The 27,844-nt window shown below is 40.9% G+C and overlaps 1 protein-coding gene across 1 annotated transcript; it reads left to right on the top strand.

The window, feature by feature from the left end:
- The first annotated feature begins 892 nt into the window (after nt 1-892).
- BLMH (bleomycin hydrolase) lies at nt 893-23,206 on the top strand. The gene is made up of 12 exons (XM_064523223.1): nt 893-1,034; nt 1,570-1,767; nt 2,481-2,590; nt 3,284-3,425; nt 5,788-5,876; nt 7,146-7,238; nt 11,291-11,446; nt 11,994-12,152; nt 12,258-12,325; nt 12,734-12,851; nt 15,361-15,430; nt 22,200-23,206. Exons 1-12 carry the CDS (start codon nt 1,022-1,024, stop codon nt 22,349-22,351), a joined length of 1,368 nt encoding a protein of 455 aa, XP_064379293.1. The 5' UTR covers nt 893-1,021; the 3' UTR covers nt 22,352-23,206.
- Nucleotides 23,207-27,844: the final 4,638 nt, after the last annotated feature.

Below are 27,844 nucleotides of genomic sequence, written 5' to 3' on the forward strand. Positions count from 1 at the left end.
ATAACCTCTCTGTCCCTCCCCAAAACAAGCCACTCATGCACTTTTCTCAAGGTCCTGGAAGCTTTTAAAGACTCATTATTGTCTTGAAATTGTACATTACTAATACTGTCAACAAACACTGCATGCTGTAAATTAATTCAAGTCTCTGATGCGCAAATATTCTTCTCAGAAAGGAGCAGGGCAATTACTCAACAGGAAGACATTGCAGCATGAAACAGTGCGTCCTTGACTGATGAACGACAGCACGTCCGCCAGTTAATGTTCATTAGCGCTTAGGGAACACTGTCATGGCATAATTTTAGTATAAGCTCACGCCACAACGCACACTACTTTAAGACCATCCCTGAGAAGAGACTTTCAAAATTTTCCTTTAAGTCATAGAGCAACGTTTTCCCCATGAGGACAGCGACTACCATTCCAACAGCACAGTCCCCCATGGCGGGACTCAGAGCACTCCCGGCCCTGCCGCCGCGGCGCGGCCGCTCTGGGCGGGACAGGGTGGGCGACGCGCTCCGGGAGGGCCCCGACGCGCAGGGAAGCGGCTGCGGAAACCTGGCTGCACAGGGACGCAGGGCTCGGCTGGTCTCGTCCCTCTCGGGGCGCCCCGAGGGGACTGTGGGGCAAGGCCGCGGCGCCCTGGGCACCCGCAGAACGTTCTAGAAAGCACCAGCGAGGCCCGAGGCGCCCGGCAAGGCGGCGGCGCCCACGGGCGGCAGGAGGCTGCCGCAGGGCAACATAACGGCCGCGGAGGCCCCCGCGCGGTGCCCGCCGGGACGGCGCGCGCCGGCGCCGCAAGCTTGTCCCTGTCCGCGCGCCGTCGAGCGGCTTCCCCCCTCCTCCCCCCCCCGCCCCCCCAAGCCGTCCACCCCGGCCGCCTGCGTGGGCCCCGCTTCCTGCTTCCTGCTTCCGGTGCCGGGGCTATAAAAGGCGCTTCCGCCTCCGCGCGTGCGACTTGTCGCGGGGCCCTGCCGTCGCGCGGCGCTTTCCTTTCCGGGTGCCGGGAGCTCGCGCCGCCTGTGCCATGAACGCCCGCGGTGAGGGGCGGGGCCAGCCGGTTACCGGGGCAACGGGGGAGAGGGGGTTGTGTCCCCAAGGAGGGGGGGAGGCAGCTACCGGGACCACCGGCCCTGGGGGGGCCGTGCCCGCATGGGGGGGAGACGGTTACCGGGGTAACGGCCTGGGGGGGGCTGTGTCCCCAAGGGGGGTAGCGCTTAGTGGGGGGGGTTGTGTCTGGGGGGGGCAGCGGTTACCGGGGTAGCGGATCTTGGGGGGGGGGGGTGGCGCGGCCCGGCGGGGTGGCCTGAGGGAGCGGTTACCGGGTGATGGGTCCTCCGGGGGGGTCATGTTTGGGTGGGGGAGGGACAGCTACCGGAACAAGAAGTCATGTTTGGGGGGGCGGGGTCGTGTCCTGGGGGGGGGGTCTCCTGGGCAACGGCCCTCAAGGGGATCATGCCCCGGGTTGGGGGGGGGGGGAATCACGCCCTGGGGAGGCCTCTGTCCCGGGGGGGGTGCAGGGGGAACGCGGCCGGCACGGGCTCTGCCGGGTGACGGCTGCCCCACCGCCCGCAGGGCTCAGTGCGGAGAAGGCCGCTGCCTTCACCCGGCGGCTGCGGGCCGAGCCGCAGTTCCTGCTGGCCCAGAACGTGGCGACCTGCAACGACCCGCTGGAGGTGTGCTTGCAGCGGCAGGTGGTGCAGGACACGGTGCAGGTGTTCCAGCACGCTGTGCCCGCCGAGGGCAAGCCCGTCACCAACCAGAAGAACTCCGGTAAGGGGCTGCCCGCTGCCGCAGCGCTGCTGGGGCCGGGGGTTAACGTTCCCGCTCAGGAGCGGTGGTGTTTGCGGGGTGAATGATATAATCTGCACTGCACTCCGGTGCTCGTGGAGGCAGTGACTTTCTCTGAAGCCTTTCCTTTGAGCCTCTGACCAAAACGTTATTTGTTCAAGGGTTATTTCAAAAATCTGGTGTTCTGAGGACTCTTGATACGTTACTGGATCCAAACCAAAAAGTAACGAACAACTATTGATGAAAAGTTGCAGTCAACTTTTTTCTGCTAGGAATGATCTTTCATGGTTTATGATCGTTTTAAGTATGGGGTTGATCCACAGCACTATTTCAGAAGGATTTCCAGCCTTATTTTAGCGTTTGTTGCAAGTGAGTTCTGATACAGCTTTTCAAAATGCCATATGAGAGCTGAAAATGAATCCTTACAGTATTCTTTTGAATTAATAACTGTCTTTAGCCTTGCAATGTTTACCCACTTTTCCTTCCTTAAAGAATAGGATAGAAGTAGTTGAGACCTGCACATGCAATTCAAGTCTTCTGAAGTTCCTCTTTTGTTGCTGTTGTGTATAATGCTAACCAGAACAGTGGGCCAAAGGTCTGAGACAGAAGAGTATTATAAATCTTGTGTTTAAAAGTGTTGTGCAGATCTTCAGTGCGTATGTTCCAATTTAACTCTTGTTCCTTTGATCTCTCAGGGAGATGTTGGATCTTTTCATGTCTCAATGCAATGCGTCTTCCTTTCATGAAGAAATACAACATCGAGGAGTTTGAATTCAGCCAGTCGTATCTCTTTTTCTGGGATAAGGTACAGTAGTACGGGTCATAGGTTGTACCAGGACTGGTTACGCAATGGGTATTAGTCTTGGGAGGTGATTTCATTTAGGCTGTTGACAGCCGTAAGAACCCAGATGGAAAACATACATGAGAAGAAACTTCAAAAAGTTCTTCAAATATCTATTGTAAATGAGGGTAGAGCAAAGTGGGATTTTCGGCTTGAGAAGAAAATTGTCAAGATGTTAATGTTTTGGAGTATGAATTTGTTTTTTCTCTCAAGAGTATTGAATATTTCAGACATTGTTTGTAGGAGGCCCAGTGGGAAACATCACTGTAATTTTTTTGTTGAGCTCTCTTTCAGTAGTACTTGTGACCTGCTGATCTGGGAGCTCTGTGCTAGTTTGCTTTCTATAGGGAAGTCAAGAAAACTTAGTATTTGCAACTGAGCTAAGTTTGAGCAAGGTTGCATTACAAGACTTCTGTTTCCCATTTCCTGCCCCTGCACCCTCCAAACTCTATACCAATTCACTTGTAAATATTTTGTATGTAACCGGAAATAAGTTTATAGGATAATCCCTAGAAAACTATAGGGAAAATAAGAACTTCAGTGCATGGCTAGAATGTTGTTTCATCTAGTTAGGACTTTGAAAGAAAGGAATACACGGGAATGAAGTCATGTGTAGTATGTCATACCTAAAGATTTTTACCTGTCTTTTAATTCCAGGTTGAACGTTGTTACTACTTTTTAAATGCCTTTGTGGAAACGGCTCAGAAAAAGGAGCCTGTGGAAGGAAGACTGATACAGTTCCTGCTTTCCAACCCCACAAATGATGGTGGACAGTGGGATATGTTGGTTAATCTTATTGGTAAGAGAATCTGTCACTAGAAGAGGTTCCTGAAGTTGTATACTGGCTTGAGTGGTGAGGAATGAAACAACTAACACAATTTTGATTTACTTCTACAATATCTGGTGCTACAGTAGATATTACACAGTGTAGGATCTCCTAGATTGTAGAGTGTCAGGCACTACAGAAAGCTTCAAATAGGAGATTGTTTATACTTTCACTGTGTCACTGTTCAGAACCTAGCCTGCAATGGCTGTGATGATAAAATGCCTTTTTGCAGTCTGCAATGAAACACTTGACTATGCCGTTCCCTTAAAATATACATGTTGTTATTCGCATGAAATTCACTTGTACTTCTTGATCTTCTCAAAACACACATTCTTTGTAATATCAACAGTCTGCAAATATGTAGCTGTCAGTCTGCACTCAATAAGAGATTTGATAATATGAACAAATGGTGTAGCTGAAGCAGTGCTAATCCTGCGTTGAGCCAACATTTAACTGCTTTATGCTTTCCTTATTTTTACCATTATTAAAGTAAGATTCTGTTCCTAAACATTAAAAACAAAGAAAAGAAACTTAGCTTTGGACACAACTTCAGTTTGTATTGCTGTGGCTAAAATGGAATGCAGCTCCTGATTTCAGATGGTCAGTAGTAATTTTATGAACCATGTAAACACTAGAAAGCATTTCATATGGGTTGAAAGCAAGTTTGTGTTCTGAGGAGTAATAAGTTAGCTCTGAATGTAAGGTTTATTAAGCAGTTTACTTTTTTTTAATGCCTGGAAGCTTAGTGTAGCCTGCCTTAGAATATTCTGCTAATACTTAATGGAAAGCATTTCAGGTGGGATGAGATCTTAGGGATGACATAAGCTATTCTGCACTTAGTTCCTGATTTCCAGACCTGTTTTTTTAAACTTTTAATATACTGCATCAAAAGCAGCTGTCCCATTTCCTAACTATGCTTCCTTTCAAATAATAATTACCTCCATGTTACTAGTGCAGGAAAAAAGAAGGATCTAAACTTTTATATGCACAGAATTTCTTGTCCCAGCTCCCTAATATGCAGATATGAGTGATGTGGGAAAACCTTGCAGTATGCCTTGAAGGTTGATGCCTTGAAGGTTAACTACTGTAGGCTGCTAGACTAGGAAGAAATTGAGTCTGAAACCTGGAAATTTGCTAAGGGACATGACACCATTAGCCACTGGCTTTTTTAATCAAAAATTTTTCGTGCTTGCTTGTAAGTGTTAGGCATCAATCTTTTCTGGGATCTTTCATTTTTGTGTACTGCTGCTAATAACAGAGGTTCAGAAAGTCAGGAGAAGTAATCAGATACACCTGACTGTCCATTCAGTGAAACTATTCAATTCCATTACATTTCAGCAATCATCTCTACACTGTTGCCTTTGCTTATATCCATGTATACAATTCTTAGTACACATGGTAGGAAAAAACATAATTAGAATAGGGTGTGTCTACAAGGCAGAAGCAAAACTTCTTTCAGAGTTGAAACCTGAAGAAAGGTGATACAAAGGTCAGTGAGAGGGAAATGATGTGGAATGTGGCTGTGCTGGTCTTAAAAGATCCAATTTAGGTAGCCTCATCTTGAGCACTGCTTGAGGAGATACTTCAGTGTCTGAATTATACTAGCACTTGCTTTCATTTGTGTTGCAAAACAATATGACACCTTTGTAGAATAACAAGCTACTAACGTGAGTTTAAAATCACAAAAGGAACTTGTTCCTTTGAAGCCTGGAGGTCACTCTTTTCCACATCCAGTTACAAATATTTAATCAGGGCAGAAAAGATTTTAGATGAGGCTGTTATGTCCAGAGCTTTGCATGGTGTGATCTTTGTTTGGCAGCATAATGTAGGAAGTAATTGAGCAGTTGCATACCTTTAATAAGTGTTGAGGAGAAGTAGTCCTGAGGTTTTTTCCCCTTCCTGTGGAGCAAGGAAGACTAGGAAGTTAGTCAAGCAACTGTAGATTAGATACATGGAATAATTCATAAGAGGCATGTTTTTTTCTTAGATATTTCAGTAGCTTAATTTTAAAGTAATCAGGTTTTGTCCTGGTCAAAAGAGCTTCTTAAAAAGCACTAATTAGATTAGAACTTCTAAAGTGTCAGATTAAATGATAGCGAGTCATTCAAGGATTCCATCCTTTGGGACCCTTGTTAAACGCAGATCAGAGATGAAGATTCAGTCACAGATTGAAGTGTAAGCTTTGAATGATTGTAACTTTTAAATGAGAAACGTCTCCCTTAAACTCTCTACACAGGAAACAGCTGTATTAAGCTTTTGTGGCTATGAGCAGAAGCATCAGCATTTGCCATGTGGAAAAGACAATTATTAACTCAGCTTTACTACTTTCTTTTAGAAAAGTATGGTGTTGTCCCCAAGAAATACTTCCCAGAATCTCATACCACAGAGGCTACAAGAAGGATGAATGAGATCTTGAATCATAAGGTAAAGCAGATTTAGGTGTTATAACTGAAGAAGGGGAGGAGATGGGAATGATCCTGTTTCAGGTGTTCATAGCCATCTTCATGTCTCTTTATTGACCAAAGTACTAAGTGCATCTCAGCAACTGACTTGCTTTTATTCAGACAGTAGTCTTAAGTCTTAGCAAAGGAGTGAGACTGATTCTGAAACATTGAGCAGGAAAATGTGCATGTGGAAGATGGCCATTGGCGGGCTTCAGTAGCTTGGAAATAATCCATATGGTTTTGGTTGCAATTGTTCCTAATCCTTGAATCTCCAAAAAGTTATGTCTTGAAGTGTGGCTGATAAAGTATGTTTCTGTAAAACTAGCATCTGGGTAACTGTTTCTCAGTATTTCATCTACCAGTATGCCAGGGTTTCTAGAGATCACTTCCAAATTTGATGGCTAAGATCAAAAAGTATGTCTTTTAAAAACAGTGTTAAAAATCAGCTTGCAATGTATGGGGGTGTGGCTTTGTCTGAAGGAAGGTATAGGCTTGTTCACTGCATTACAGAAGTGAATTCATCTGGGAAGAAGCTAGTGTAGGTGGCTAGATAAAAAGGCAATTAAAAGCTTTTTTCTTTTACAGTGGGCTTTGATTTTCCAGTTCATATGGTACATGCTCAGGGAAAATTGCTATCTGAAATCCATATTAAAAAAATGGAAAATATGTGTTGAAATGAGCTTAGACATTATGGTGGTGTTAATGTTATTTCTGTCCTAAACATCACAAACCAGCTGGTCTTGAGGGGCCCCCACTCACTGCCTCCTGGCCTTATGGATGGTGATGGTAATGGGAGGCATGTACTGTTCTTACTGCAACTCTGCATGCAGTGGGGAAATGCTCCATTCTTTTTATCAACGAAGAGAAGAATTATGCATTAGAATTGCAAAATAAATTTTACAGTATGAAGACAGTTTGTTCCTTGTGAGTCACAGAGGCAGCAATGCGTATGGATGTTGTAGCATTAATTAGGTTATGGAACTGAGAGAAATCAAGCCTTAAGAAATGCTAATTGCTGCAAGCTTTAGATCGGTAGTTGGAAAATAGTAATTGAATTGCAACTGTTAATTTTTTTTTTGCTTTTAAATGATTTCATTATGTTGCTTTTAAAGAATCAACATCTAACAAAGCCTTCTTCCTTGTAAAGGGTGAAACAGGTGCCTGAAACAGCCATATAGAAAGTTCTGAAAACTGATTAGGTGTAGCACCTTTTTTAATCTTAAAATAAAATGACTTTTTCTTTAAACAGATGAGAGAGTACTGTTTGCGGCTAAGAAATATGGTGGCGTGTGGGATAACGAAGGGGGAACTTACTGCTGAAATGGACACTATGATAGAAGAGGTAAATATATTTGTGGGACATTTGTGGGACTTCTTGGAACAGGGGGGCTTGAGCGCATTTCTTGGCTCTTGTTTTGCAGCTATGAGGATCAGGCAAAACAAGGGACTTCTGTTTGCCCAGCTAGGAAGGTTTTGTATGGCAGTGCACTTTGAAGTATTTAAAAATGATTTTTCTTGAAGGAGCATATTTGGTTACTTAAGGCATTTTGAGCTTTTTACTTCCAGACAAATATCTTGAATTTAAGGATTCCAGAATTATGACAGTTTACCACCAGAAGAGATCTGCCCCTTTCTGTAAGAAAGCAGCATTTTGTATCTTAACAGAGATCAGAATAGTGGTCTATCAGGCTCCTGTAACTGTAACAGGAAAGAGGCAAGTTGAAATTGCATTCTGACCATTTTAAATGCCAAATCCTACAGCACAAGTGTTGTTGCAGAAATTCCCCACAAGAGAGCAGGAAAGAACAACAAAAGAGAACTAACTCTGCAATATATAAGATTTGAACTGAATAAGGCTGAATCCAGCTGTGATCTGATAATGGGAGGCAGCAGAGGAAGGAACCACAGCATCTGTTTCTAGCTGCATAAATTAACCCAAAACCAAATCAGTCAGCAAGAGTCTGCACTACTAGTGGGCAGGTGTGGTGGCTGGCCCTCCACAGGTGGAGGCCACTGCTTGGGTGGAATGTGACAGTGATGTGTGCTGTTTTGCTTACCATAGTCTCCTGATGCTTGTTTTTTCAAATAGTGAAAACTGTTTTTAAAATGTTGTGTTAGTTTGACATTGGAGCAAGTGTATGCATTTAAAAAAATGCATTTATTTCATGTGTGGGTATCTCAAGTGTATAATGTGAAGTGACCAAGTAACTATAATGTCCATCTTCGTGTGTCTCAAGAAACCAAACTTTTTTTAATGTGTCTTGATGTCTCTAAACATCAACAGATGTTTACTGTAATTTCTGCTTAAGATGTAAAGTTCTATAAAGTTTTAAGCAGTTCCACTAATATGCAAGTTTTGATTAATGTGTTTGTTTTTTGGAAATCTCATCTTTCTAATTCATATATAACCTCTATCTTCTTTTTACCTAATTTTAAAGTTAGCTTAAAAAAAGTATAAAAACCAGTGTATGTTCCTTCAGTTACGTTATTAAATCTAAAATACTTTGTTCTATGAAATACATGCCCTAATAAGATTGACAGTAATTCAGTGCTTTGAATCTACCCTTCCGAGTGTTGCAAATTAGCATTTAGTTTAACAATGTGTTAATGTAACTTTCATCTAGTGTCCTAAAGCCTTTGGAGGGTTTTGCAGCAGAATCCAAAGCTTCCCGGAGTTGGCTATGTTCATTTTTAGGGCAGTGACATACAGCTCACTGCAAAATGCCCCTTCATTTGTTTAAAGCCTCTTGCCCTCTGAAAAGGGATCCTGAAACCAGCATTAAAGAATCATTCACTGATTGCAATTTGTCTGCTCTGTAAAAAGATTATGCTTAATTCTCTGCAGTTAATGCATTATTTCCTCTTTCAGTAGTAATAGTGGTTGTAACCTAAGTGGATTTCCTTTCAATAAACATCCCAGTTAGCATAGCCAACTGCACCTGTTTTGTATACTTTAAAAACACTTAAGAGTTTGAGACCACTGTTTTTTATGTGTAAGTGGCTGTACATCCATTTTTGTGTGTGGTGAAACAGAACTTGGGCTTTGTTCTGTGGAGTTTTATTTGTGTAGCATATCTTAGTTTGCTTATGCTGGAAGGCAGTACTCCAGCTAAAGTGAGGCAGCTGTACTGGAACATAGGATTAAATATTCAATCCAGAACTGTGTAAACATTCGCCTTATCAAACTAGTGCACAAGAGGTCAGAAGTTGATGAGTGCAGCGCATGTGATTTAATTTTTCTTCCTTCACTGTTTTCTTTTATGGATTCTTCCTTATCAGGAGTGTCCCCTTTTCCCCTCCTCGCTCATTTTGTTCTTTAACAAAAGCCATTCTATCTTTGGCTTATCTTGGTTCTAGCTGTCACCAGTGTGATACAGGTCACCTTTTAGTTTAAGTAAGTCTCTGAAGGGCATTGATAAAGGAAGCTTTTTAGATACCAAGGGATGGCCTATGATGGGTGTGGTGGAAAAACAACTGGCGGAGCCATTCCCAGGCATGACCGCCTCTGTTAACTTGAGACTGCTGTCTCCATCACTTCCCTTCCTCTGGCTGGAGCCCTTCTGCTTGCTGCTCTACTTTTAGGCATTTTTTGGCATGTTTTGTTTCCATAACCCCAAGTGGTGAGAGATAAGGCTATCTGAGGTAATGTGGGTGTGTCAACAACAAATGTTACCTTTTGTGCAGTCTGTGCAAAATTGAATATTCATAGCAATTTAGGGATTTACATTTGCTCTTTAACATATTTATTAAAAATGAAAAGTGCAAGTTCTTCCAGTAAAAACATGATCCTGCACCCTTGTTTTAACCCATAATTAATCTCTTCTTTTGTTTTCCTTAAATTACTTGGAGCAAAAACACCTTTATTTGCATCTTGTACACAGCCAAATAGTGAGTGGTAGTTGACATGAAAATTATGTTCATTTTTGCTTCTATGCAAAGTGCTTAAAAACAGTGAAGCCCCCTACCTCTCTCCAGATTGGTTTTCTTTATGCAGCTTTAGTGACATAAACAAGTGCTGTTTAAAAAAAAAAAAAAAAAAAAAAAAAAAAAAAAAAAAGAGAGAGAGAGAGGGGCAGTAAGTCCCAGGTCTACAAAAAGGCTGGTGTAATCGCAGAGGCTGTCTAGTGTTGTTAATTAGCTAGTGGTTCTTATAGAACCTACTGAGAAGAAGCTTGGGATCCATTTAAATCAGCTCAACTTGCTCCAGAAGGAGTAAGTCAGCTCTGGGAAGGGTATTCTGTCTCCTCTGTGAAAACTTGAGTGTAAAGTGTGAAGACTGACAGCCCAGTAATGTTAACACAAACCACAGGCATTGGATCATAGTGCAGAAGGGGTAGGCGCGGGTTGGATTTGATTCTCCTCTTTTATTTCAAATAAACTGCGGGTTCCTCGCAAGGAAAAGGTTTCTTATGCTCAAGACATACAGAATAACAGAGCTGAAGTAGACCAGTTTCAGCTGAAGTAAAACCAATTCAAACCTGCTCGCATATGACTGAATTCTTTGTTCTCATAGCTTCTGTAATAGGTCCTGCTAAGTATTCTTAAAGACATTCATCTGGTCACACGCCCTACAAGTTAGCACATTTTATGATAAGGCCAGTGAGAAAGTACAGTAGAGTATTCCTAAATACTGTTTCCTACATTTATAGGGAGACTGCTAACTTGAAATCTAGTCAAGACTTGGATTAAAATCAATAGAAAGATGTCAGCTGCAAAGGATGTCACAGCAAGCAGAGATCTTCAGTTAAATTACATAACCTGCCAGCTTAACCCTAATTTGAGGCATTGTTAAATGTATTAAATACACACGAGAAGATTATTCTAGGATTTTGAAAATGGCAAAGGTCCATCTTTGAAATCCAAATGAACATTACAGGAAAGAAGGGATTAGTACAAGGGAAGCACTGGGATAAAATGCTTTGCTGTATGTATGTTAGGAGATTCGGTTCCCCTTTGTGCAGGGAGCAAATCACCTATTAGAGCAGTTTTCTGAATGCTTATTTTTCTCTAGGATCAGTTTGACAATATTTCTCTTACGCTGGAAACATTTCTTGTTGGGAATTTCTTGTACCTTAAGCAGGTAGAGTGTGACAATGGAGAGAGATTCTGTTGGTTTTTTCTTTTTCTTTTTTTTTTTTTTTTTTTTTTTTTTTTTTTTTTTTGGTAGCCTTTTAGATTGATTTAGAACTGTTGCAAGGTGTAGGTTGCTGGAACTGCGTGTAAATAATTGATGTGTGGAGGGTTATTCACGTGCTTCAAAAGTGAATGTTAATAACCCAGCTTTCCACTTGGTTCCTATGTGGGGAAATCCATTGATTGCTGACACTGCTGTGGTAGGAGGGGCAGACCTGGATGTTGCAGCAAGTTTTCACAGCTGTTTGCTTCTCCGAGCAGGTTTTCAGAATAGTGAGTACTTGCTTGGGCAGCCCTCCAGAGACCTTCTGCTGGGAGTTTCGGGATAAGGAGAAGAACTACAACAAAATTGGCCCTGTGACGCCAGTGCAGTTCTACAACGAGCACGTGAAGCCTTACTTCAACATGGAGGACAAGGTTGGGCATGCAGAAAGGCAGTGGCTTGCCAAGACCTTTTTAGTGTAAAACCCGCCTGGTTACTCCTTTCCACCATTGCAGGTGTACTGTCTGCATCTGTAACTGCACAACGTGGGATAGATACAGCTCCCACAAGCTGGCCCCACGTTTATTCTCCCCATTCTCATGTTTGTGCACTGCCCCTCAGTTAGCTGTGTGACCTTGCATGGCACTTTGAGCTTGTAATGATGTAATATGCAGAGGCCAGATAAGTCACAAACAACCATAAATAAAACCAGCTGTTAGAGAACAAGAATAGCATGCAAAGCTCCTGTGCCACAATTGAAGGTGAACTTACAAGATATATTTAAAAACAAACAAACAAAAAACGAAAAACTCAAACCTGCTTTAAAAGCCTTCTGGTATTCCAGCCAAGCTTGTTGTCACATAAGCTAATGGGATAGACGGCTAGCAGGACAGAAGCAATTGTCCAAAATCCATCTAGATTAACTTCTCAAAGTTTTCAATTAAGTTGCACCTTAATGAAAGACATCTTGATTTTTGGCAGATTTGTCTAGTGAATGATCCTCGACCACAGAACCCATATAACAAGCTGTATACGGTGGAGTACCTTGGCAATATGGTAGGAGGGAGGAGAACGCTCTACAATAACCAGCCTGTTGATGTCTTGAAAAAATTGGCTGCAGCCTCTATTAAGGATGGCGAGGTTTGTTTGATTTCTCTCCATAGATGGCATGTTGCTGACTCTTGTAATATAAAACTTCCTGGGATATAACCTAGACATGATTTTTTTTTTTTTTTCTGTTTGTAGGCTGTGTGGTTTGGCTGTGATGTTGCAAAGCACTTCTATGGCAAGCTGGGAATCAATGACATGAATATGTAAGTAGAAAATCAAAACAGAATACCTCTTTGGATACTTGGACAGACATGAAAATACTTTGGCTGAAACTAATTTGTACATGCTTTGGTTTATACCTGAAATGAGAGCTTTTAAATGTTTCAGTGGCAACAGAAATATGTTCTCTTCACTTGTTAGCTAAAATTTTGATCCTTTAAAGATGCACTACAAGTGTCTGTTAAATGTTCTTACTCATCTGAATTATCTAATCTGCTGAGAGACACTCCTAAAGGACCAGTCTTTTTCATTTATTCTGACACTAAAAATAGTTGAACTTCTCATAGGTCTGTGCACTGGCTCCTGGGACACTGCAGTCTACTGATTCTCTGGTTAGTTGTGAGAATGCTCCCTGCATTCTTTTTGACAACACTTACGTGGCTTTCTTGCAGATTTAATCATGAGCTGGTGTTTGGTGTCTCCATCAAGAACATGAACAAAGCAGAACGATTAATCTTTGGCGATTCAATGATGACCCATGCTATGGTCCTGACGGCTGTCACCGAGAAGGTAGCGTCTTCCTTCTGAAGTTCTGATGTTTGCACAGATGTATTTGAATGTTCTGGCAGTTCGTTTATTAGTTCCGGGCTCATTCAGTGTATGAGCTGTTCTGCTAAAGCTCGCCACGTGTGTGACAACACCCTGGTGCACAAGGCTTAGGATGTCTATTCTCCCTGTTGTGTGTCTCTGGGTGTTCAGAAGTACCATAAATATTTAACAAGGAGGGAAGAATTTTAGACAAGTCAAGGATTTCTTTCCTTCTACTCACAAACTGCTACTGGAGAAGGGCAAGGAAAGTTCTATTTTTAAGATACCAGAAAACCTCTCCTAACAGGTTTTAATGCGGATTCTGACATACGTTGCTGAGCAAGGAATCAAGTATGTCAGCAGGTATTTCCTACCCTATCCTATTGCATAGATTAGTCCAACCTGGGTTTTCCAGCATGAAGCTCATACTCTGTTAAAATGCCGGAACAGCTGGTAGGAGGCACTTCAGTAGAAATCTTAACCTTCTACAACTCAGTGGTATGTGACTTGTCTGACCTACTCATAATTAGGAAGGAAAATGGTGTCCAAAATAGCTGTATGGCAGACAGTATGCTGAGATGAATCCTGCACTACATCTGCTCCTGGCAGTATAACAAAGCAGAGATAATGAGCTAAAAAGAACCATGTGAATATTTACCCCCTTAGGTTATCTGCAATTTTGGTATTTTCCATTATTTCTAGAAGTCATTATTATTAAAGTATCTTTGAAGTGATTTCTTCCAGTCCAAGATGACCTTGGCTTTGAGAAATAACAGTTCACATGTAATTGAAAAAGTTCCCTTAAATGCTGGAGTTTAAGAACTTGAGATGGGACTGCTGAGAGTCATGAGCTTTTCTGAATTACTACTTGCAATTCAGTAGAATTTTTCCTACTGTTCTGCATTTTGAGCTCTAATGCTTGTATTTCATGTATCAGATTGCATGAGTGCATCTTAAAAAAAAAAAAAAAAAAAATTAGGTATTTATAGTGATAATTTTCTAGTGTTCAAAACCTATATATATTCATTCCTGTAGTGTGTATGTTCACAACTGTAGATAACAATTACTGACTGCATTTCACTGGAGGATGTAGTCTATGGTCTGTATTTCTAAATTCCTACTTTTGCATCCATAAATCTATAGTTACATAAAATAAGATCAAATGTGATCTGATTTCTTAAAGAAGAAAAGGATGTGTATAAGATTAATAAATGCTTAATTTCATATATCAATATATGTTAATATATCAATATATGGTATTTTTAGAATGAAAAAGCCTTTAAAAGAAATACTTTATCTTGGAACAAGTCCAGAATTCGAAAGCTTTTCCACATTCAAAACAGGCTAAGTTGTTCTTTCTACTTTTGGCTTGAACATGTTGTCTTATATTAAACCTTAACTTAATCTAAAGGAGCTTTGATAGATAGCTGTAAAAATGTAATACTTTGGATTTACCTGCTTTATAAAAAAGGCTTTGAAGATGAAAGAAAATCATATTACAATTTTACAATGCAAAAAAAAATGATGTGGATTAAATGTACTTTTTGGTAAAAACTTCATTTACGTAAATGTGTTCATTCTAGTTTGTCAGATAGCATCATGAGTAAACTTATCCGTAGTTTGGTAGCTCCTGAGTGTCACATTTTAAGGAATTTCCTTTATATTTTTTAAGTGAGAATAAAATCTTATTCCTTTGAATATTAAAAATGGATTCACAGGATGCTTTTCAGGCTATGGTTCTTTGTGTTATCATAAAAAAAAAAATCACAGTAGAAAGAATAAATATTCATTGGTTCCTCAAGGGAGCTGCTTTTTCCTCACTGCCTGGAGGAAGCAGCAGTTCATTTTATGGCATAGCAAGCCCATGAAGCTGTTTTCAATGCTTTTAGGTACTTGATATATCTGAACTAGACTCTTCAGGTATGCACAATGCAGTCTAGAATATGGCATACTTGTAAGCCTGAAATCAAATGTACTTCCTGTTCGCTAGAAGCCTTATATATCTTTCAGTGAATCAGACTGGTCCTTCAGCTAGATTTCTCAACACTTGCTCTTACTAATGCTGTTCTAAATTATTACAGTTACTTTATTGCCCTGGTTCCTTTCCTCTGATTTCTAGTTTAAGCAAGTATTTCACAAGGCAGCCAGGGCCCTGATAGATGATAGGGAAGGCCGCTTAAATTCTTTCTGGCGGTTGAGTCAAAACTTGAATTAAGTTCTATTTGAATTAAGTTCTCAGATTAAAATAAGTACCTATTGTAGGCTCCCCTCTCAGCTATGTTTCCTCATGCATTATGTAAGCAATATTTCCGAAAATTACTTTTCTCAAACTGTTAGCAAGAAACCATTGTCTGAAACTCACCAGTGCCTCTCAGTTTTTGGGAGTGGAGCTCTGTGGCTGCTGGTGCTGGATTCAGACTTGGAAGGGTTGCCCGCTGTAACCTGGCGTGGCTCTTCTCTGCTGAATAGCCGTCTGCTTGTTTTGTCACAGGATGGGCAAGAAGGGTCATTTGAAAAATGGAGAGTGGAAAACTCCTGGGGTGAAGACCGTGGTAATAAAGGTAAAGTAATTTATAGCCGCATGAGTGTAATGCTGAACTTAGTGTTTGGAAATGGGGAACTGGAAGGGGAAAAGGGACATGCTCTGAGTGTGTCCTCCACCTGAAACATGCATGAAACCAGCCTGCAAACAGCATGTGGATCGCTGAGAAATGGCACTGTATTTCTGGAAGACAAACACTCTTAGCTTAAATGTGTTTTACTTTAGGTAAATTGAATGGAGATATTGACTGGAAGCAAGTAGCGTCACTGAATTAACTTAGCATTGTGTTTGCATGTCAAACTGTAGAGGCAATTGCACTTCATGGAAGATGGCCATAACTGACTGATGGTGAGGGAGTCTCTGTCATCATCCCAAAGGCAGAATAACCAAGTTGACAGAAGCCCCTGTTTTGGAGGTTATAGCTTAAACTGAATATGAGGCATATTTTGTCCTTGTCCTGTAGCTTTTGACAATCTAATAATCAAACCTTTTAATTTGTATATGGATAGTAATGGGTAGATATTGGTGGACTTCTGTCACCAGATCAAATGGGTTCAGCTCATATAAATGAATTTTTATTCTGAGTAATCTGGCTAGAAATGCTTACTTTCTCTCTTGCTCTGAGTGACATCTTGTCATATCACATTAATATTTGTAGTAATTACAATTATGAACCTAAGGCCATATTAAAACCATTTCATACTCTGCAAAGCTGTGTCTTCACTTGCTGCAATGTCAGGACATGGTGAGTAGTAGGATGTACCCTGAAGAGTACAGGGCCTCTTGGAAATATTAAGACTTATCAAAGGCATTGTAGAAAACATATCCAAAGTTTATATAATGAAGTATTTAAAGTAATAAACTTTCATAAAATGTATCAGAATTTTTTAAAAGTTACTTAGGTTGTTATTGTAAAGCTGCTTATTTTTTTAAGTGGTATATACCAATTTGCTTTTGCTCACAAATACGTTGTGAGCCATTATCCCTTCCTGGGTGTGGAGGAGGAGGGAAAGCAGCCTGTAAGAGTTTGAAAGGTGTCAAGAGAGAGCAGAACTTTTGCTATTTTCTTGCTCATAAGACTTTGCTGCAAAATACACATCTGAAAAAGCTGGTAGTATTGATCTGAAAATGTAGTAGTATTTATCTTATGAAATGGCAAGAATTGCAGTGATGTAAAACATTTTTTAATAGAAGGACAATAGATAAGTTAGGAAATGCTTTGTAAGACTAAGTAAGATAGGGTCAGTTCCGAGAAATACCTCAGTATGCGCTGCAGAAAAACGCTTTGTCCTTCTAGTAGGAGAGTAAAAAGACTTCACTGCATACTTTCAAATGTACTAAAGTTTTTGGTTACAGATTCAAGCTTAGCTCTGTTTACTAGAGTTGTCTCATGCTGCACCTCATGCTGACTGTGGCTGATGTTATTTAAATAGTCTTCCTGAGTCATATGTGAAACCCAAGTGTGTGTTATGTTATATGCAGTTATCAATAACTGCAAACTTTTATTTACTGCTTTTGGAAATGAGGCAGTGAGGGTATGGCTGGTTCCAGCCATGTAAACTGTTCTAGCTCCACAACCTCTTAATCCATAAAAATTGGCCTTCTGTAGCTATGCCGAAAGCCTGACCTGCAGCATGCTTTGAGTGTTTGTCTGGCATAGCAAGCACTAGCAACAGGAAGATCCACACTTAACATAAAGTTCAGCTCAGAGCCAGGTTTTCTGCATGAACTTGCTTTTTCATCGACCACGGTCTTGGCCTGGACTGCTGTTCCTTTAAACTGGTTTTCTAAACTCTGTAGGGCTGGAGGTGGGGAGCTGCGCCAGCCTGGCATGGCACAGGGATAGGCAGTGTGGACAGAAGGGTGAGTCACAGCTGAGAGGTGGTTTAGCAGATTGCTTCTGGTTGTTTCCCTGCTCAGCCTGGGCCCGACCAGAGTAGAGCTGCTTTGCCTGATCTGGGCAGCTAGCTCTGAGCTCACCTGCCCCAAGTGAGTGGGGCTGACAGTGTGAGAGCTTCTCGGCATCGCTGTGAGGACTGCAGTCAGCCAGCTCTTCCTAAATGATTGGAGTGGAGCAAGACCTCTGTGACTTGTCATTTCCTAGCTGAGACAGGCCTGATGTGTCACGGTGCAAGCTCACCGATGAGCATGCCAAGCCAGGCTTCAGTTTCAGGCCATCCTACGGTACAGTCACTGGTGACTGTTTTTCTGCTGCAGATTAATCCCAAACCTTGTGCTCACAAGACTTGGTATGGCTGACATTTCCCAAGGTGTTGGGGGCTTCTTCCTGGAATAGAATATTTCTGGAAATTTTTGTTTTAGGATGTGATTTTATTCATAAGCTTTTAGCATCTTATACATGAAAAGCTAATTAACATGTAGAATATTCTTGGGAAATGTCTCAATTTATCTTCTGGCTCCCTTGGTCTGCAGCAGTGTCTGTTTTGAGTTAGCTGTATATGTTCACATAGAGCATTCCAATAAAAATCTTTAGTTTTGATGAAACAGATAGTGAAACTGTGTTGGTGTTAAGCCTTCATGGCTTATCAATGTGACAGTAATAAAACGTACTTTGGAATGGTACTAAAGAAGTAACGTTAAAACTGCTTGTCTCCAAATACAAAGTATTAACTATTTTGCAGATGTTAATCACCTTTACATATATTAGAGAATACAAAAATACCTGGTTAGTGGTGCTCTTAATGTCAGAGGACTTCCTTTGAGACATTCCGGATCCTCGGTTTGCAGTGTTAGATGTTACTAGTGTTAGAGGAATGTTTCCAGGAAGGAACTGCCTTACTGCTTTACATCTGCTCAGCATGGACTTTGTTTAGTACTCAAAACATTCTTGAATTAATAGGCATCAGCCACCAACTTTGATTTTGCTTGTCGTATATGCTCCTTTGGTTCAGGTTCAGAATTGTTCTTGATTAGAACTGAAAAAACACTGGGCTTAACTTCAGGATATTGGCCATTGCTTCCAAGCCATGCAGCAGTGGATTAAATCCTGAAACTCCGGGTAGAAGTTGCAGCTGTTGAACTGTGATTGGAACAGAGGCAGTTGTGTGCAGGTGTTACTGGGCTGGAGCATCAGTGGATATACTGATGGAGCTGCAGGGGCTGCGACTGATGTGTGGAAAGCTGTGTGCATTCTTGACTCCATTTCTTTGAGAGCATCAAAACATTAAAAACTGCAGCAGCTACAAATGAAAGGTGTAGTGCCTCAGGCTTCGAGTTAAGAATAACACTAAAAATTAAGCCAGTTGCCTAGTCTTGAGTATTACTTTGTGGAACTTCTGGTTTGCCTGCTTTGTAAGCTTAAGCTACTTCCTAGTTTGCGGTCGGTTTACCTGCCCTCAGAGGTTGTCTTTTTTTCCAAATATGTATTCACTTTTCAGGAATGAGTTCTAGAACCGTTTAAGAGGAGCTCATTGCTCCTTTAGAATATAATAGGGCTCTAGAGTGATTTGAATAAACCCTGTCCATACAATGTATGCATGTATTGCATGCCCAGCATCTATGTGAACTTTCCTTGGTGAGTCACTGTCATTTATCTGTTTCGTAGTGGTAGGGATTGCTGTCTCTGGAAACTCTTGTTCACTGTCTATATTTTCTTTTGGTTAGAGAGTTGTCTGGAAAAATGCCTTCATTGAAAATCCCATCAGAACTAGGAAGCTTGATTTCTATTTCAGACTACTTTTTTCAGGGAGGTGAATCCCTGAATAATTTTCTTAGTACGTCCAGTCAACTTACTGTTTAGCTACAGGCAATTGGACATATCCTTTGGAGCTCATTCTTAAACGCTAGAAGAGGCAACTTGACAGGAGCAATAGGCATGATGGTTACACCCTCTTCAGCCTCCAGTCCTAGCTGGCCTGGGAGGGTAAGGATTTGCAGTCTGTCCTAGCTCTCTTGCTATACCATTGAGTCAGCCTGGCAGTGAACTTTATCTTATCTGTTTGTTAAGGAATGGGGAAGCTATGTTTGGATAAGTCCAGCACAGGAAACCAGAGCCCACAGCACTGAAGAAGAGGCCAAGAATGATGTTAAACTTGGCATCTCACAGCTGAGGCCCAGCTGGGTGTGGGGGATACAAGCCCCAACTCCACTGTTTCTTGGACAGGATGGTAAAGGGTACAGCCTGCAACAAAGTGTCAGAAACTAGATTTTTTGAGTCACAGAAAGCTATAGTTGGTTGGAAGTGGGAATGCTTTTATATGGGGCCCCTCTCGCATTGCTCTGAGCACTGTCTGAGGCGCAACAGCCTGAGGAGCACCTGTTTCCCCAGACTTGCACGGCACGGGAATGGAACAAGCATGACTCTTGTGTTGGGTGTCAGGGGAGGAAGTTATTTATATGCTCGCATTCCTTCCAGGGGGCAGAACTGAATTCTTGTGGTAGTGCTTGCCCCAGGGAAAGGGAAGCCCTGAGAACAGCTAGCATTGGCGCGCCTAAATATTTAGTAATGACATGGATGTTGGTTGTAAAAACTGTTTCTTGGAATCCAGTCTGTTTTTCCTCAAGGAATGAACACAGCTGCTGACAAACATTGCTTGCCTTTTGAGGTAAAAAATAATAAATAAATAAAAATCACTTCCCAGTAAAATTTTCCATTCTGTGTTTTGCTGGCACTTTGTCAGCCATCCAGGCAAGTTTAATTATTCTGCTTACTCTCTGTTCTGGAGACACGGTACAGTATTACTTAACTTTGGACCCAGCTTATCCCTTCAGATATCTTTTTTCAAAAGCAAGAAAGAGGTCGTCAGAGGTGAACACTGAATCACATTATCGCATCCATTTGACAGGGGTCCATCTGTTTGTTCTGGCATGGGGAGAACTTTCTTACGGTACATCTCCAGCTAGGAGTCAGCTCCCTTTTGACTTTTTCCTCTCTACGTGTCCTGACTGTTATATATTTATTCTCCATATGTATTAAGACATTTTAAGGGTTTAAGTGTAGACACTTGGCGTCTGTCTTCATATATATCATCCCAGCAGCACATTATGAAAGAAAGGCTGTGTTATCTTCTCCCTACGGAGAAGTTAAGGTGTGAGCCCCAAGGGACTTGTAGGGGGCCCTGTGGGAACTTTGGTGCGAGGGCTTTACTTTCAGGTGCCCGAACCCTAGGTTATGCTGGAGCTCTTGGCCATCCTGCCTTGACTGACCTCTCCCTAACCAGCTGCCAGTCAGTTTTAAAATGCTTCATTCTTAGGTTTTCCTTTGGATAAGTTAGAGAAATGTGGACAAGCCTCACGTATACAAGGAGGAGTAGTCAGATGTTACGTCGTGCCAGATGAAGACAATGCTGTTCCAAGTTTTCCCGTATTGTATTGTTAATTAACGTAGAAATGGGTTGAATAGAAGCGATAGGTTCATTGCCTGAGGTAAGACTCCATGGCTGTACCCTGTTTGGAAATACAATAAACTTTTCTGTTTTTTTTACTTCTCCCTGTTACCTGGATGGACTGCAGAGCTCAGGGTTGCCTCAGGCAGGCTCCTAGGTGTAGGAGTTGCAGCCTATAATATGTGTCTCCTTTTAATGAAGAAATTGATAATGGCTTTCATTGTGACACAGGGCACAGGCCTCCTCAAAGAGCAACCTTCCTTATTTGCATGTTCTGAAGTTTTGCTTGACGTTTCCTTCTTGTTCAGACAGCACGATCCTAATCAGCACCGTCAAGCTTTGAGATACAGGATGTCAGAGGCAGAGTTCATTATCCTCTCAGGGTGCAATTACTTGTTGGCTCTTGGGAGTGAGAGGTTTTTGTGTGTCCCACAGAACTCATATCCTGAAGAGAGAATAATCAAGGCAGCTCCCTTTGGCAGTGTTTCCAAAATGGCTTCTAGCTCGGATTACAATTGATAGGGTTTTTAATTTATGGGAATTCAATCTGATCTTTTGCTTTAGAAACAAGATGGTGTAGATAGATGCATTTATTGTCCATATTCTTTAGACATTTTCTTGTTTCATTTGATTGTGTGATGATACTGTATAAGGACATGAGGAACTTTATTACATAAAGCTTTCTCATCTGTCTTCTAAATGTATTCTTTTTCCCTGGCATGCAATAATTTCGGTTCACCTTGAATAGCTTGTTTCCAGTGGTAGTTTTCTGCTAAAAGCCGTGATACTCTAAATGTAACTTTTTTCCCCAGTTCAAAGGCAGTCCACTAAAATTCTCAGGAAGAATAATATTAGGAGAGAAAATGAAGATTTAGTTCAGCCACAGTGTGATTTAGTTGGCTTTGCATTTGAGGAAAGCGGCCTCCTTTTACTACAAGAACTAAAGCAGCAAAGTTTGAGGTTTCTTAAACCAAAGATGATCTGTATATTTATCAGGAAAATTTCTTTAATCAAAATCCTGAAAACTTGTAAAGCTGGAGACCCAGATAACTTTACATTCTGACTTAAATATTTATTTTTTTAAAGGCATTGCAATTCACTTGAGTATTCCGGATGCCTGTTTTAACAGATCAAGCATAAATGATGACTATCCAGAGTCTTATTTTTCCTAGCAGGTTTCTTGCTTGGTCTGACAGTGCACATGAAATACTTTGGTATCAGCTTAGCCTGTATGTTAAGTTCTTAGTGATTTACACACACACACACACACACACACACACACACACACACACACACACACACACACACACACACACTTTGTCCTGACAGATACAGGAGTATGACTGGTCCTGTTTGTAATGGACCGTGCATGGGTGAAACTGGGTCACTGCTTCACTCTAGCAGTAATGGTTCTCTGTTGTAATGAACTGTTTTCATCTCCAGGTTACCTGATCATGACTGATGACTGGTTCTCTGAGTACGTGTATGAAGTTGTGGTGGATAAGAAGCATGTGCCAGAAGATATCTTGGCAGTGATGCAGCAGGAGCCGATTGTTTTGCCAGCCTGGGACCCTATGGGGGCATTAGCCAAGTGAACTACAGTGTTTGCCTCCTAATGATCAACCAGAAGTAGATGCAATAGAGAATCCCAGTGGTTGGAAGCCATAGCCAAATGTTAATGTGACCAAGCACTCGGCATGGTCCATATTCTTGAAATGTAAGTTAAGGATCTTTGGAAAATAGCGCTTTACAGACTGGCTCAATAAAAGCTCTCAGGCAGGCTACTCTGCAAAACTAAAAAAGGGAAGAAGGAAAAACTAATCATGAAAATGTATTACAAGTGCTTTCAATGGCTGTTTGATTTTATGTTAATTTTTTTAATAAAAATCAGCATAGTAACTTAGTAGAATATTTTTGACTAGTATTTTCCCTAGAAAAGATGGCCATAATAGGCCATTCCTTAAAGTTAACAACTAGGTGATCGTTAAAACAGTTACATCAAGGTACTTATAAATTAATCATCCGTGGTCTCTTATACCATAAAAGAATATCCAAAATATTTTGTACCTTTACAGTTTTAGTTTTGCTGCTTAGGGAAGAAATTTGGAAGGGGACATAAGAGTAGAAACTGCTCCATTCCTTAAAATAGCCTTTAGAAAAATTTCTCTTCCAGCAGGAGAGAAACTGCTTCCTGGAGGCTTCCAGTTTCACTTGTTTTTAATCTTCCGTTATTGAGCTAGGACTGGATAACTGTATCAAGGCCCAGTGCTAAGTCTGTGTGCACAGGAGCGCTATTTTTCAGTTAGATTAGCAAGAACAACCGTAAATATGTTCACAGGTGGAGTTAGTGTCATGCTCAACAGAAAAATTTTAATTGCTGCATTTTATTTGGATGTTCTCAAAAACAAGATGGTGCTATGAAGCTTTTAAATAAACACTTTCTTAAGTGACTGGTTCGGCTCTATTTATTTATATATTTTATTTAATGAGCCCACATGTAACTATTGAATTGGAAGGATATTAGTGACTTGCAAACAAACCTAAGCGAGCCAGAACATGAACAGATCAGGCAGACATGCTGTTTTATATTCTCAGTAGTAGTCACAAAGGCACTCCTCTCACTGAACAAAGATAAACACACTATCTTGTGCGCTACAGGCACTCAAATACTTTGGTGATGAGTACAGTACCAAGCGTTTGATTTAAATTGTGCCAAAATGGCAGACTCTCTTTGTGTATCCTAATGCTTCTCCTGTTCTGTACTGACTTTAGTCACAGGCAAATAAGAGGGAAAGTGAGGACAAAGAACCACACTTAAATAATCTGCCAACTACTGTGTCTAGTAGGTAAATATTACTAAAGTCAAGTGGAAGCCAAAAAAGGATGTTTGGTGTGCCATAGTACTCTACAGCTTGGTCTGACTTTTCTTCCATTTGGGCTTAAGGACAGCAGAAAGTTGTTAAATGATTTTGTTCCTCCCTCCTGATTTCCTTTGCTTGCACACCACCTCATATACTTTATCTTCTTGAATTCAAAGGCTCTAGAAATAAGGCTGGGCTTGAAAGACAGATGTAATACTGTCTCTATCAGGAAGTTGCTAAATATCATTCCCTTAGATATGAATGTGTATTTATCTTATGCTTGTTACATAAAATAGATACAAAATGCCAAGCTAAAGTATGTGTGTACATGTTGCCTGCTAAACTAAATTCAGATCTGGGTTTGGCCAGGAAACATCCATGCTCATTCAACATGCTGTGATTAATATTTCTTGAAGTGGGTAGGAGTGTTGGCTAGAGAGAAACAATGCAGTGTATAACAGCAGCAGGGCTGTTTCCCTGAATTACGTGCTTTAAGAGTCTGTGCCCTTTGCAGTATGTTCTGCAAGTGTAACAAAGCTGTTTCCGGAGATGTAAAGAATGCATCTTGGTAGTATCATGATACTATAGCTTGATTTCCCTTTTTTTCTAGTAAAATTCAGCTCGTGTTATTCTGGGCTTAAGACTCATCTCAAGACTTATGAGGGTACTTCTCACTTGTTTGTTTTTAAGAAAACTACTACTGCTTTCAGCTTGCCTCTTTCTAGTAGTAGCAGTGATAAGCAGTAGCATAAAGCTGCACCTCTTGCAACAGGTCTTCCTAACTTAGAAGATTCAAAGTGTGATGCTTAGATTCTTTTTTTCCCCCCTGTGGTTTAAGAAAGGTAGATGGCCTTTCTTGCTTTTTACAATGTGATTGTCAGAAGTGTGCCTCGCATACAGTTATCGTTGTGGAAGTTCGGGCATCCCTTTTAATTATCAGGAGAAATCAGGTTATTGTCAAATACTTTGCAAACATTTTAATACAAGTATGTATAAGTATGAGTTGTGTGGCAAGAAAAATATCAAAATGTTATGGTTCTTTATTCTTGTGAAAAAAGTAATGCCATGTTGAAGCATATAAACAGAAATAACCTGCAATGTGTGAAGTCACCCAGCTCCGTTCAGCGTTCATGGGGAGTAAGCTGGAGAGCCAGTGTCCAGTTTTGGGTACTGCACCTCAAGGAAGATGTGGACCAAAAAGAGTGCAGAGAAAAGTGGTAAGAATGATCAGAGGACTTGAAAACGTGACTGGTAAAAAGCTGAAGCAGCCATGGTGTTTACTCAGAGAGAAGGGGAGACATCTTTTTCTTTTAATTCATAAATAGGTACTTTAAAGAAGGGAATTCTTTGTTCCTACTGCTCATGATAAATAGATCAAGAAGTCATGGCTTTCAACTGCAGCAAGATTCAGTGAGATTAGGAAAAGCTTTCTAGTGATAAAAATAGTGCAGCGATAAAAATAGTGACGCTCTGGAATAAATTGCCTGAGGAAGCATGAAGTCTCCATTGTTGGAGATCTTTAGGAAAGGTCACAAAAAACACGTCGGAAATGGCATTGATAGTTGAGTCTTGCTTAGGGTAAAGGTATGTACCAGATGATCTTTTGAGGTCCCTTCTGGCCTTATGATTCTGTAATGCACAATCTCTACCTCATGCTGTTACTTGCATCATGGCAAGTAAACAGTCTTGTACTTGATGCTGAATCCTGGTGGCTCTGAAACAAAGCCAAATCCCTTGGGAAGTTGTATTATGCACAATATTTTGGTTATGACTAATGCATGTGTTGTTTTCTTTGGTGCTTTTTTTTCTTGCAAAAGGTCAGTATTTTATAGTCTTCCAAAATCTTTCTACTTGTGGCATTACACCAGTTCTTCTATTTCCTTCACGCTACCTACCAGAGGGTTATAGCAGTCAAAGAGAGTTAACTTTTTCTCTGGAGTTAAACTGATTAATGTTTTTGTTGCCCATGCCAGCTCTGCTGATGATTGAGTTTGACAAATTAAAAACTGTTTCCAAGCCAGTTTTTGTTAATCTGAGTATTTAAAAGTATTGTCCACTGTGGCTTATCTCTGCAGTTCTTGCCCAGATATTTCCCAGTACAGCTTATACAATAGTATGTTTTTTTTCCTTTCCTTCAAAGGGGAAAAAAAAAAAAGCACAAAAAACTTGCATGCTAAAACATGCTAAAGGAAATGAAGCCATTCTGGCAGAAGCAGTTCTGCATTTATGCCCAGCAATTTTGTAAATTCTTTTTAAGAAGGAGTGGGCAAAAGGGGAAAAACAGGTCGAAGGGAGGGCTATATTTCTTCTGCTTTGAGAATTCCAAGAGCAGTTGAACAAACAGTTCTAAGGTTCATGCTAATGACTCTTTCTGTAATTTAAGGCTGGCAGAATATTTGCTAGGATATTTTGTGTTTTGCTACCTGGGTGATAGCAGTCCATGAAGGCCAGTCCCGTGCCTTTGGTCGGAGCTGATAGCTGCGTGCTCTTGCTAACTAGTGGTCTCTGTTATTCATGAAATAGCCCATTGAATCTTAGTGGCAAGTGAACTTGTTTTTAGATTAGTTAGTAGTTTGAAACATGAATAAAATCTGCATATGTAAAATGATTTCCCATTAACAGCTCCTGTGAATATATCTACATTTAGAGAGAGAAGTTACTGAAAATTGGCCCCATGCTTCTGCTTCAAAAAGAAATATTGTCTTCCAAAAGAGGTTCTGAAGCAGCCAAAATGAATTTTATGCGATAACAGAGAAAAAATGAAAAAACAATCTAGCTATAAATACCTCCTTTACTATTTTGTTTTGCCTTATTTTTATGCTGGTATCTAGCTTTAATGAACCCTGGGTAATGCAAGCTAGCACTATGCCTCATTCTGGTTCATTTAGGTCTACTGAATTGGATCACAACTGAGTTTCAAGTAATGATTAGTTTCAAAAAAACTTCTGAGAAATCAAATGCTAAGAATCTGAAACTGAAGTTTCTTGCAGTGTATTTATTCACGTGTCCTTAATTTTGCTAATGGAAAAAATGAGGAAAAGATGATGAAAAAATTGCACCTCAGCTCTTGGCTCAGGGAAGACACAATGGTTTACTGGCTCACGCTGCCCTTTTGTCCTAAAGGGAAAAACAGTAATGTGATCAGCAGCCCTCAGCTGTGGGATTAAGAATCAAGACGGTCGAGTAAGTGATTGAGAGGCCATATGCTCCATAAGGAGGCTGAGAAAGTTCACAGCAAAAGGCACGGCTGGATGCAAAAGAGCCCCAGTCTTCCCTCAGGTTTGGGGAAGTTAATGAGTGCAGCCAAGGGAGATGACAGACTGAATTAGCGGACTTGGCCCGGCACCTCTCCAGCAGAGTACTATGGGAGTGTGTAAATGAGAAACAGACCACTTCACTCCAGTCGGTTCTCAGGAACTGGTTCAGAGTCAATCTAAATTAAACTCTCTTTTCAAAACGGAAATAATGTGGGAATAAGCCTAGTTTGCTAAAATTAAGCAAAGAAAGCTCTGTTCCTGATGGACCACATTACAAAAAGAATTAACATCCAACCGATAAAAAGATGCTTAGGTTAGAATGAAATGCAAAAACAAAAACAGTTCTTTGCCTCCCTGTTTCAGTGCCGTTTCCTTAGTTCATATTCTTTGCGCATTCTTAAAAAGACCTTTGGATTGTTGTGGAACCAGCCAACAGACAGATAGTTTCCTTTTCCAATTTGTGTCAATAAAAGCATCAAACTTTCCTGTGATAATCCAAAGAGTTTCTCTGACAGCTGTAAGATACTGACAGATCATGTTATAAAGGTCAACTATCTCAGTTTCAGTCACAAGTCTGAGAATAATAAATGCTGCTAATCAAGAAAAAGAAGAGGCAGGAGGAGAGGTTACATCTGGTGGCAGTTTGGAAGTGATCAGAATCAGATTTCTCCCCCAGAACGTTCTCTCTCTAAACAGCTCTGGTGGAAACAACACACACCTCTTGAACCCACCGAGCTCTCAGATGTGTATCCCAGCACAGCCAGCCTAGGAAATAGCACAGAAGGACAAACAGAATTTCTCTCTTTTATCCCAAAGCCAACCTTAAGAGCTTCTAAATGTATTCTGATTCATAACGAAGCAAAAGATGGGAACAAATAAATACATTGGGATTTTTGCTGTTTTGTATTACTTGTGAGATTGTTCCTTTCCTCTTCTTGCAGTGAATCAGAGACATGCTTGCACTATTTTT

Source organism: Dromaius novaehollandiae, chromosome 19 (genome assembly GCF_036370855.1).
Source record: "Dromaius novaehollandiae isolate bDroNov1 chromosome 19, bDroNov1.hap1, whole genome shotgun sequence".
In the NCBI taxonomy this organism is placed as follows: Eukaryota; Metazoa; Chordata; class Aves; order Casuariiformes; family Dromaiidae; genus Dromaius; species Dromaius novaehollandiae.

Coding starts and splice junctions, on each gene's coding strand:
- BLMH (XM_064523223.1), top strand. Junction 12,153..12,257: donor CCTCTATTAAGGATGGCGAG/GTTTGTTTGATT, acceptor TTCTGTTTGTAG/GCTGTGTGGTTTGGCTGTGA. Junction 12,326..12,733: donor GGAATCAATGACATGAATAT/GTAAGTAGAAAA, acceptor GCTTTCTTGCAG/ATTTAATCATGAGCTGGTGT.